The sequence below is a fragment of the Gigantopelta aegis genome, chromosome 3, assembly GCF_016097555.1.
Source record: "Gigantopelta aegis isolate Gae_Host chromosome 3, Gae_host_genome, whole genome shotgun sequence".
NCBI lineage: Eukaryota > Metazoa > Mollusca > Gastropoda > Neomphalida > Peltospiridae > Gigantopelta > Gigantopelta aegis.
In genome coordinates this window covers 41,255,732-41,268,444 of record NC_054701.1, presented here as the reverse complement: position 1 = coordinate 41,268,444, position 12,713 = coordinate 41,255,732, and the positions used below count along the sequence as shown (strand labels likewise).

At 35.9% G+C, this 12,713-nt stretch overlaps 1 protein-coding gene across 3 annotated transcripts in view; it reads left to right on the top strand.

Moving 5' to 3' along the window:
• LOC121368055 (endosome/lysosome-associated apoptosis and autophagy regulator family member 2-like) overlaps nucleotides 1-10,381 on the top strand; it is an 81,134-nt gene extending 70,753 nt beyond the window's left edge. For all 3 annotated transcript variants that reach the window (XM_041492572.1, XM_041492573.1, XM_041492571.1), the window contains one exon: nucleotides 3,407-10,381. In XM_041492572.1, the coding sequence (XP_041348506.1) occupies nucleotides 3,407-3,463 (57 nt within the window). In that variant the 3' untranslated portion in view covers nucleotides 3,464-10,381. The remainder of the gene's footprint in view (nucleotides 1-3,406) is intronic.
• Nucleotides 10,382-12,713: the final 2,332 nt, after the last annotated feature.

Sequence of the window (12,713 nt, the reverse complement as noted above, 5' to 3'; positions counted from 1 at the left end):
AGACAGGGGAGTGGGAGATGGTTGATGCAGGGGCCAGCAGTAACTGCAAGGCAAGGTCCCAAACACTCGGGGTGGGCTGTGTCACAGACAGGGGAGTGGGAGATGGTTGATGCAGTAACAGCAAGGTAAGGTGCCAAACACTCTGGGTGGGCTGTGTCACAGACAGGGGAGTGGGAGATGGTTGATGCAGTAACAGCAAGGTAAGGTGCCAGACACTCTGGGTGGGCTGTGTCACAGACAGGGGAGTGGGAGATGGTTGATGCAGGGGCCAGCAGTAACTGCAAGGCAAGGTCCCAAACACTCGGGGTGGGCTGTGTCACAGACAGGGGAGTGGGAGATGGTTGATGCAGTAACAGCAAGGTAAGGTGCCAAACACTCTGGGTGGGCTGTGTCACAGACAGGGGAGTGGGAGATGGTTGATGCAGGGGCCAGCAGTAACTGCAAGGCAAGGTCCCAAACACTCGGGGTGGGCTGTGTCACAGACAGGGGAGTGGGAGATGGTTGATGCAGTAACAGCAAGGTAAGATGCCAAACACTCTGGGTGGGCTGTGTCACAGACAGGGGAGTGGGAGATGGTTGATGCAGTAACAGCAAGGTAAGGTGCCAAACACTCTGGGTGGGCTGTGTCACAGACAGGGGAGTGGGAGATGGTTGATGCAGTAACAGCAAGGCAAGGTCCCAAACACTCGGGGTGGGCTGTGTCACAGACAGGGGAGTGGGAGATGGTTGATGCAGTAACAGCAAGGCAAGGTCCCAAACACTCACGGTGGGCTGTGTCACAGACAGGGGAGTGGGAGATGGTTGATGCAGTAACAGCAAGGCAAGGTCCCAAACACTCACGGTGGGCTGTGTCACAGACAGGGGAGTGGGAGATGGTTGATGCAGTAACAGCAAGGTAAGGTGCCAAACACTCACGGTGGGCTGTGTCACAGACAGGGGAGTGGGAGATGGTTGATGCAGGGGCCAGCAGTAACTGCAAGGCAAGGTGCCAAACACTCTGGGTGGGCTGTGTCACAGACAGGGGAGTGGGAGATGGTTGATGCAGTAACAGCAAGGTAAGGTGCCAAACACTCTGGGTGGGCTGTGTCACAGACAGGGGAGTGGGAGATGGTTGATGCAGTAACAGCAAGGTAAGGTGCCAAACACTCTGGGTGGGCTGTGTCACAGACAGGGGAGTGGGAGATGGTTGATGCAGGGGCCAGCAGTAACTGCAAGGCAAGGTGCCAAACACTCGGGTGGGCTGTGTCACAGACAGGGGAGTGGGAGATGGTTGATGCAGGGGCCAGCAGTAACTGCAAGGCAAGGTCCCAAACACTCGGGGTGGGCTGTGTCACAGACAGGGGAGTGGGAGATGGTTGATACAGGAGCCAGCAGTAGCAGCAAAGTAAGACCCCAGACACTCGGAGTGGGCTGCGTCACAGACAAGGGAGTGGGAGATGGTTGATGCAGTAACAGCAAGGTAAGGTGCCAGACACTCAGGGTGGGCTGTGTCACAGACAGGGGAGTGGGAGATGGTTGATGCAGGGGCCAGCAGTAGCAGCAACGTAAGGTGCCAAACACTCGGGGTGGGCTGTGTCACAGACAGGGGAGTGGGAGATGGTTGATGCAAGGGCCAGCAGTAACAGCAAGGTAAGACCCCAGACACTCGGGGTGGGCTCTCACGGACAAGGGAGTGGGGGATGGTTGACACGGGGAACGAGTTGACTCATTGATGTGAAATATAGCCAAGTTATTTTGTTGTCCTGCTGCTGCTCTTTTTTTTCTTTCGATGGAGTGGATGGGTGACATTGGTGGTGATGGGTTTTTGCTGGGAGTGCTAGAGAGGGAATTAGTCTTTAACCTTTAGACTACTGGATTAATTTTTGACAAAAACCACGTTTAGTGGGTACAAGTTTATAATTTTTACTCAGATATATTCACTTAAATGTTTTATAAATACATAAAATAAAGTTCATATTTGCATCGGTAAGTATTATTTTCGTGTTTTTTTTTCTAATTTTCTAATCAATTGATGTTGATTGAAATTCGGCAAAAACTCAAAAAGTCGTGTTTACTTACAGGCATTTGTGGCCAGCTGTCCAGTATTTATGTCCATTATTCCCAATAAGTGGTTTTCTGACCAGAATTTTTATATTTGGTGATTTTCATTGTTGGTAAAATGATCAAATTTATTATCAAATTAGCTGTCATAATCAGCTATCGATCCCTGCAAATGACCACGACATGCCACCATTGTTGTCAAGCGAAAATACTTGCCGAAAACCACTTTTTCAATTCACAATTCCAAGTTATAATCCATTGAATGACTTGTCTTCCATTTCCTGTTACTAAATCGCTTCCGTTGAGTGGCGTGTGCAAAACAGCAGGAAATATGAATTGGGGAATGCACTGTATACAGTGTACAGTATGTCGACTGGCATGACGTCGGGCAAGATATCTCGCCTGCAGGAGTCAGAAGGTTAAAAAAAAAAAAAAAAAAAGTCAGATGTATTAAAATTATCTTTTTACATGGTGCATTATGATAGTCATTTATGCAGCTGTTTGTAGAATTAAACATATTATTGAATGCATTAAGTAATGCAGTCATACTCTGTCCTTGAATGATATGTATTTGTTCAATGGCGTGAATTTATTCTAAGAGGGGCGGGACGTAGCCCAGTGGTAAAACATTTGTTTGATGCATGGTCAGTCTAGGATCGATACCCGTCAGTGGACCCATTGAGGTATTTCTCGTTCGAGCCAGTACTCCACAGCTGGTGTAACAAAAGCCGTGGTATGTACTATTTTGTCTGTTAATATAAAAGATCCCTAGCTGCTAATCGAAAAAGAGTAGACCATGAAGTGGTGACAGTGGGTTTCCTCTCTCGATACCTTTGTCGTCCTTAACTATATGTCTGACGCCATATAACCGTAAATAAAATGTGTTGAGTGCGTCGTTAAATAAATCATTTTCTTCCTTCTTATCCTAAGAATAGAAAAGCAATATGCAGGAGTATGTCAGACATTGACTTTGGGGATTTATTTTGGATTACACCAGAATCATAAAAAGGATGTAATATGGATATTTGGGGGTTCCATCTCATAATCTTACGCTTTCGACCCCGAATCTGGGATTTACGGAAGCAAAATTTGCTAAATATGCAGTGTTCATATTTTGTGATTAGGACTTGCTGTTTATGAAACTAAACTCTAAATTCAAGGCTTTAATAAAGTTGTTTTTATACTAGAAGTTTTATACATATTGGCAATAATATAATTCTTTTGAATATATTATAAATAAATGCATGTGAGCTGAAAATATTTCTATAGAGCTATAAATCAATTTGAGATGACAAACTCATTCTTGGTTTAAAAAGCAAAACAGTTACTACTGTATATAAAATAAGTATTTTGTCTTTTCTTACAGGACGATGACAATCCATTCACGTCGGTCCAGCTGCATGAAAAATTACCACTGACCTAGTTACAATCTGCGACCAAACTTCACATTTTCATCACATTCCATCCATCCATCCATCCATCCATCCATCCATCAAATCGAAATCCATGACACCAGAAGAAAATGTAGTGCTGTTTAATTCCAAAACTAGATGTATATTTTTGAGTGACCTGTACTATAGCTGAGTTCACACTTACACAACTTAAACTGGTTTAACTTTACTGGTTTAGCTACAACACTTTTGGTTGGAAATGACGAGAGTTTACACATGCAATAGCTATATTGGTATAAGGCTGAAGTGTAGATATCCGCACTTGTTTAAGACATCAAACAACAATAGATGACAAGTCTGTTACACCATTGCTAGCGCGCTTACTGGTCCTGCTTATTCTGACTGACGTCACTGGCACTTCTGCTGTATACTGGTTTAACTAAAACAGTTTGCATTCACACTTACAGTTAAACTGTTTTAGTTACATCAGTTTAACTAATTTACATACTGAGGTGTTTTAACTATACCGGTTTAGTTATACCAGTTTAGTTAAACTAATTTAAAGTGTAAGTGTGAACACGGATATTGATGCTAATTTTAAACCACAGTGACTTTTTTTTTCTTCTTTTTTTTAAAAATATGATGACACAATCCACAACATACAAAAAACAAAACACTATATCATACAAGTAACATGCGTGCACCAGCTGTATATGGCACACTTTCAAGTTTAACCTTTCATTCATTATCAAAACATGAATGGGAGAAAACAAATGTGGAAACTATTTGTTCAGTGATTGTGAAAATCTTAAACTGCAATTACAAGAACAGCGTTGAGATGTGTTAAATTGTAGGGTACTTTATTCAAGTTCACCCCTCCCTCCTTGTAACTTAAAAGTGCAGGCGTGTCTGCCCTTAGCACAAGTTTAGATTTGTGCCAAAAAACATGCCCAGGTTATGTGAAATCGTAGTTGCAAGTGAAAGGTTTATGGCAATTGCAACCAATGTGATGTTATGTAATTTTCCTTCCTTAAAATATTTCATTTTAATAAGTGCTGATGGAAAGTGAATTTTATGCTTTGTCATGGAAATGAATGTTTGCAGAGGCCACTTAATAATACTTTGATTCTGAATTTCACTTATTATTTTCATATTCCAGATAAAATTGGCATTATATGTAATTCTTTTTCCACATTTAATTATACATAATCGTTTTGTTTTTATTATTATTTGTTCTTCTTAGAATCATTTGATTTCCATGAAATGTCCATGATATAGCTTAGTCCTAAGTTTGGCATAATTGAACATGAGATGAAATACGATGATTTTGTTTGGTGTGTACATGTAATTCCAGTATTCTTTACAATATTCGGTCTTTCTTTCCATCTTGGAATGTTTTGTCTCATAATCTTGCATTTACTTTTTATTTTCTCATATTATTTCTTTTTAATTTAGTTATTTAAAAAAAAATATATATATATATATATATATATACTTACATGTATATACATACACATGATGTTTTCCAGGCTTGTTGCCTTCATACATACTTGACAATATTTCCACGGAAATGGTAAAACTTGTTTTACAGTTCCAGTTAAATACCTCATTTGCTAATTACATGTAAGTTTTAACTGTAAATAGCATATCTCTTGTAAACAAAAACAAAAATGCTGAACTCAGTAACATGATAAAGTAACACATTCCAGTTTCTTTAATTTGTTGTGAATTTTATAAATAACTAAAAAATAGTACTCAGCAGATATCTTGAAAATTACTTATATTTCTTGTTTTTGTTTTTCTTAAATGGCAGTATGTTTTCTTTGGTTTTAAACCATCAGCGTTTATCTAAATATATCCTGTAGTTATTACATATTTTGACATAAAGAGTATGATACTGTTTTTTGGATGCTGAGCCATAATATGTGATATTAACAGTGATGTAAGCTTCTTAGTAATGCTGGAGCACAATACTGTTCACACCTATTATTTTACATTGTATTTCTGCATTTGTTTATTTATTTCAAATTGCACAATCAATCTTCTTGGATCTCGGATATGGTTTTTTTGCTAATTATATTTGGGGCATACAGTGTAACTAGTCTTTTTATCCAGATAAGTCGTATTTCTATATTGCAGTATTTGTAGTACTGCTCGGAGCACATAATATTATTGTTGCAAGATATAGTCATTACTTTTCTAATGGTGCATGTGTCAACTTTTGCATTAAAGTTTCATGTATACAGGGGCCTAGCTGGGGATTTTCAGGTGGTACGCAGACTTTTTCGGCAATGGAATAAAACACTATTGGCTGTGCGTTTACATCATATGTTTTAATAATATAAAAAAAAATTGTAATCTCAGGTGGTACGCATCTGCATACCTGTGTATATGGAAGCTAGGCCCCTGGTATATATTAGTTTCTCATAAACTTTTAAGTCCTGGGTCAATGAAACCTGGTTTCTAGTTGCACCTATGGATGTTCATCACAGTGTACCAAATGTATTTATGGTAGGCGAGACAGTTAATTCGGCAGAATTCGTGTAATTAGTAATGTGAGGACTGACAACCAGGCTAGGGATTTTCGAAGCTGTCTTAGCGCTACGAAATCATAAAACCACCGTAGGCTATCACATACACCATAGTGATGTTGTAGCTTACAATAGATTTACAATTTAGTAGTGCTTTTAAGATAATTTTTAAAATATGGGCCAAGAACTGGTTATGTCCATTGTTTGTGAAACTAGGAGTCTTTCACAATTTTTGCAATATTTCTCTTACTTGTAACAGAAATGATGCAAAGCTATATAAAATATGTGAAAAAATAAATAAAACTGCTTTGTTTTGTGATTATTATTTTTTGGAATTTAAAAATATATATATATACATGTGTGTATATATATATATATATATATATATATATATATATATATATATATATATATATATATATATATACTTTTTTTCTGAAAACCACAACCAGTTTCTTATTCCATGTATTTATGAAATCCTTCTCAATCCAGGCAAGGTTAGTGAAATCAAATTATGTTTTGTTGTGAACAGTGCAATATCAAAAAATATTTACCTTTTCCTTCATGAATGTTGATAAATACTGTTAATATGCTGTCTGTTAGTAATACCTGATTTTAATACATATTTATGTATTTCAAGTTCCTTCCTTATTTTAAAAATTCTATTTAATTTTTTCATTTACTAAACTTTTGTCGAATAATATTGTTCATGTTGAATGGTAAGTACTACGTGACAGTACTTTGCGTAACCTAGTACGTGTATCTCAGAGAAGTAACTATTTATGATATGTTCTTTGTTCCATGTGCCAGTTTAAAGAGACACTGAATTATTCCAATGTTTGTTACATTGTAATTTATTGATGTAGGAATTGTTTTTTTATTTTATTTGATAATAGTGTAAACAACAGTAATTAATTAATGTCAGTATTGTATGGATGAAGTGTTCACATAGTTTATATTTATGACAAAGTATGTGTTTGGAAAATCCACAAACATAGTTTATTGTGTATGGTAGGCCTATAGATGTGTGCAGTTTGAAAATTAGGTTGGACTTTGTGTCTGAAAACATTCTTGTGTGATATATATTATAAAAAAGCAAAAAACTGCAGAATTAAAATGACAAATTCTTGCCCATATTTGCATTCATCAACCATTTCATACATAGCAGAATCTTTGGATTAAAAGGATTTGAAAACCACATTTAAAATTGCAGATGCCTACCCATATATTTTCTTTTACCAAAACATTTTTTAAAAAGAGACAGAAATTATTACGACTGTTGGATGTTGTTGTCACAAGAAGATACAAAAACAATTAATTCCATCTGTTTCACGATGTTATTTTCCCCAGTCCTTACAAGTTATATTTATTTAGATAATTCATTTTGTATTGAAATCAAGTTCTGTCCCCAACCCAATTTACAAATTGTTACATATATATACAGCTGCAGTTAGTGTTTTATCATGTGTTGTGTTCGTAACTGTTGATATATCCACTGCAGCCATGTGCAATAACCACAACTACAATTCTTTGTAAATAAAATAAAATTTGCTGATTGTTGAAATTTCGTATATATTCTAGATTTTTATGCTTTTGATATAATGGTAGATGACTGATTTCTTTATAAAAACTGTAACTGTAAGATTTTATTGATATAATAGTATTTATGATTGAAGACTGCATAATTATTTGTTTTGTAAAACATAACCTAAATTCTAGGACTAATAACCAGGTGGGTCATGGCCACTCTTTGTGAAAATGACGAATCCACTTTTTCACCTTTTTTTTCTTATCTTTTTTATCAGTTGTAATTTGTTTTTTTTTTTTTTTTGTTTATTATGGTGGGTGATGCATGTGGAGATACATATAGTAGGAATGATGCTAAATACTACAAAATTGCTTTTTTTTTAAAAATATCTTTGAATTTTTTAAAGATTAAAACATGTTTTTGATGAAAACTATGACACTGGACATAAACCAGTTCTGGTTGTCAGTCCTCGGTTTCTTAAACTCTACCAGTCCTGCCAAAGGGGCTGTAGGTTTTGTCTCCATCTGTCTCTGTCCCACAGACATGTATGGTTTTTTGTTGGGGGTTTTTTGCCAATGCCGTGAGATATTGAGCTGACATTTTGTGTATAGCTTTATCATGTAAATACTGTTTGATTTTTTTTTATGGCGATTTGTCCATTTTTGACCAAGTTACAGCCCATAACTACGGAGATATGACAATTTGTTGGGCCCTGTGGAGGACATGTACATTGTGTATGGTTTTTGCGGTACTCTCAGAATGCTTGTTGATCTGATTTGGGGATCCAAATTTATGTTTTGCATATATTTTTTTTATGTTATACATAAATGTTATATAATTTTAGTACATTTAGACACCATCATCACATCTTTTTGCTAGATCACTTCAGTATTTTGATTGAAACATTTATTTAGTGGAGATTCATGATGTCCATGTAGCTTGTTTAATATGTTTTCATTTCTGACAAGATAATAATCCATATTGTGGTAATCAGTCATGTTTGTAATTAAATGTATGCATAATGTTTTGAGGGGTTTTTTCTCTGTTGTCACTTCTCTGTTTTTCTCAATTCACATTAGGTGTCAAGTTTTGTGTCCAGGGCCACTGGGGTTGGGGATAGTTTGTATATAATCACACTCAAAAAATAGTTGATCAAGTCCACCTTTTTTAATTATAAAATCACCATCCCCACGTCACACCCCTGGAAATTATGTGTAATACCTGCCAGGTGTAGTGCTTCGTCTTTATCGTCTTTTAACATGTTGACTGCCAACTTATAACGTGTGTGTGTGTGTATATATATATATATATATATATATATATACACATATATGTGTGTGTGTATATATATATATATATATATATATATATATATATATATATATATATATATACTACTCCCAGGTGCTAACTAGTGATATTTTCATAGATCTTACCCCAAACTGCCAGCAGTGTGGTGTACACTTACCATGGGTATGATTTTGGCACTCTAGTCATTATAAATTCTTGCAGTCTGCAGTAACAGTGTTAAGGGCAGTGTCACACCGAGTTACTAGAGCACAGCTAAATATTGTGAGAAAATAATTGTATTCACTTTATTTGACCCGCTAAGTATTTTATTCAACCATCCACATAGACCTCGCTGTGAAAACAACAGAAAGGAGTGAGTAATTTCTCCCCAAACTTAGATTGTAGGGAGCCATTTTAAGATGTTGCCATACAGAGCATTGAATTTGAATCCTTTTGTAGTAGTTGTTGAACTAGTTTCAGGGGAGTGGTGGGGAGCCAGAGTGACAGCTCCCCTTAAACTGGGAGGTCTGAATAGTTCTCACTCCTCGTTATAGTATCATACTGTCATTCTTTGTTGAATATCATCTTTTCAAAGCAGTTTTACACGCAGTTCTTTAAAGTGCATAATAGTAGAAATGATGCCAACAAACATCACAATTTGCCAGCAAGATATAGCGAAAAATGTTACATGTAAAACTTCCATGTGTTTGTCTAAATGTGGCAATTAATTTATTGAAAATAATATAATTAAATCATTTTTTGAGTAAAATCATAACTACCATCATATGAAAACATATAACATCTGTATTGCATGGTCTGTAATCATCGCTACCATCATATAAAAAAACTCAAAAAACATCTATTATATAGTACTGCATGGTCTGTATGTGCATTTAATGGGCTGTCTGCTTTGTATATATTCATATGAATATGTCACATGTACCATACAGGTCTGTTTTCCCAAAGAAAAAAAAACATGTTATTTATAGAAACGATCTAGGTGTTCAAAAACATGACAAACTTCCTCATAGCATATCCTGACACAGTACAGAAAACAAATATTGCTACCTAGCCAGAATTGTGATTGTAATACCTTAATGTTTATTTCTAGTCACCAGATTAAAAAAGAACCAACACTATTTTGACTTTTAATTCAGTATGGTATTCATTAGACAGTATTTGTTTAACTGTATTGTGAGAGGATTATATATTTGAATAATGGCCATTACATGTCAACTGCTGTGTAACCATGCCTGTAACAAAGTGTTTTGAAGAACATTTACAGGTTGTCAACATGTTTTAGCTTTAACATGTTAAGCACTTTTTTTTACCACTGTAGATCAGTACATTTGTTTATACGGTTTTCAGAAAAAAATATTATATACATTAAACTGATGTTTGTTTTCTTAATTGGTAATTTGTCAAACATTAATTCTGAATAATATTTTCTCAATCCTATTGTGGTAATCATATTTAACGATGTGAAGATAAAATAACAGAACACACGCACATTGAATTTCATTGGTTATATTAAAGTCTGTTTATTCTTGAGCATTCCTTGTGTTTCTTGCTTTGTGATAATAAATATTTTAATTTCCAAACAGTGTTGTTTTTCCTTTGCATATGAATTCAGTATTTATAAATGCACAGTATTTATTTCAAGACGGTGCACAAACTCAACAACAGAGATGAAAAGTGGGTTACCAAAGCAAATCCCTTAATATTGGTAGTAGACTACCAAGATTTACCCTAGGGTTTTGGGAAGGAAATGTTTTTATTTAACGACGCACTCAACACATTTTATTTACTGTTATATGGTGTCAGACATATGGTTAAGGACAACGCAGATATTGAGATAGGAAACCTGTCGCCACTTCATGGGCTACTCTTTTATTTTTTTTCAATTGGCAGCAAGGGATCTTCTATATGCACCATCACACAGACAGGATAGTACATACCACGATCTTTGATGTACCAGTCGTCATATACTGGCTGGAACGAGAAATAGTCCAAACTGACCACGCATCAAGTGAGCACTTTACCACTGGGCTACGTCAACCCTTAGGGTTTGGGATGCACAATGGTTCAAAATGGCAGCCCCCATTCAGAATAGATGCAAAGTATCGGCTGAAACCATCACAAGTTTTCGATGGAGAATACAGAACGTTTTTAACAAACTGAAGAAAACCCTATACATTTAAAAATCTAGAAAACTTTCAACTCTGTAACAAAGGAGCATTATTATGGAATTTAAAGAAAAAAAAAGCTTTTCTTGAAGGCACACTCAACACATTTAAATAGTTTATATGGCATTGATCATGCATTGGGGTAAACACTTTAAATTTACCTACATAACTTTTGTTTAATTCAAAACAACTGACAACAGCACAAAGTTCAACAAATTTATTCAAAACGTGCATGCAATTTACTGGAGAAAAAACAACGAAAGTAACAATAAAAACTCCAATTCCTTATATATGTAAACTTTGTAGTAATTAATTCCATATTTTGTTGCATCAGTCACTTTCAAGAGAATCATTAACAGGCACACAATTATGTAATAACATTCTAGTATATACACGATTGTTTGAGACTAGGAAAAGAATACCATCAGAACCTACAACCATAGGTCGATTTACAAATGACGAAAGAAAAGAAATGTTTTATTTAACGACGCACTCAACACATTTTATTTACGGTTATATGGCGTCAGACATGGTTAAGGACCACACAGATTTTTGAGAGGAAACCCGCTGTCGCCTCATAGGCTACTCTTTTACAACAGGCAGCAAGGGATCTTTTATTTGCGCTTACCACAGGCAGGATAGCACAAACTATGGCCTTTGTTTAACCAGTTATGGATCACTGGTCGGTGCAAGTGGTTTACATTTACCCATTGAGCCTTGCGGAGCACTCACTCGGGGTTTGGAGTCGGTATCTGGATTAAAAACCCATGCCTTGACTGGGATCCGAACCCAGTACCTACCAGCCTGTAGACTGATGGCTAACCACGATGCCATGGAGGCTGGTTACAAATGACAATTTATAAATGAAGCAAGTGAAAAACCCAAGTACTGCTATTTTGGTCCCTTAAGATATGGATATGACCTCATACATTTATAAGAATGAAAGGGTACCTCACTGATGTTAAGCAGGGGCCTAATTCACAAAGATCTCTTAGGTTCTGCTAGACAATCAAGCATCCTCTTTGCAAGTATTTTAGCATTGTACTGCGAGATTGCAAAGTTGCCAGAGTTTAGTGAATTAGGCTCCAGGTGTTCTGTACCAAATCACAATCATGCTATATGTGACTGATAACATGCACGATAAATGTACACTATTCACGTATAATCATTGTTCACTGTTTTAGACATGTACCAGGGCTAGCTCAGGAACTCGCCAAATTCACCAATTGTGAATTTTAAAAGCAGTTGGCAAATTTTATTTTAATTTGGCAAAATAATTTTATGTAATAATTGACTTTTTTTAAAGAAAATAATTGTTGATTTTTGCAATTTCTGAAGTTTAATAAACAATCTGGTGAAATGTTTTGCTTACCCTGAGCCACTTTTATACTTATGTTGTAAAATAAGCAATTAGATGTTCAAGAATTTCATAAAAGGACTAGCTCGCAAGTCAAGTAGCAATTTATGCAATTTTAATAGTTAAGGATTGTCAGTTATTTCCTTTTAGATTTATAGGGGTAGGAAAAAAAAAAAAAAGCATATGCAAACTGTGTGAATCGGCAAAGCTGTTCAGAAAAGTTTGCCATGCTTTTTTTGTTTATTTTTATGCCAATGAATCTAAAGGAAACGACAAATAATCCTTATAATTAACTTTAAAACATACTTACACAAAAAATAAAAACACCAACAAGATCATATTTTATCTTGAATGAGTTTTTTGGGGGTTTGAACACAGTAATACAAATAT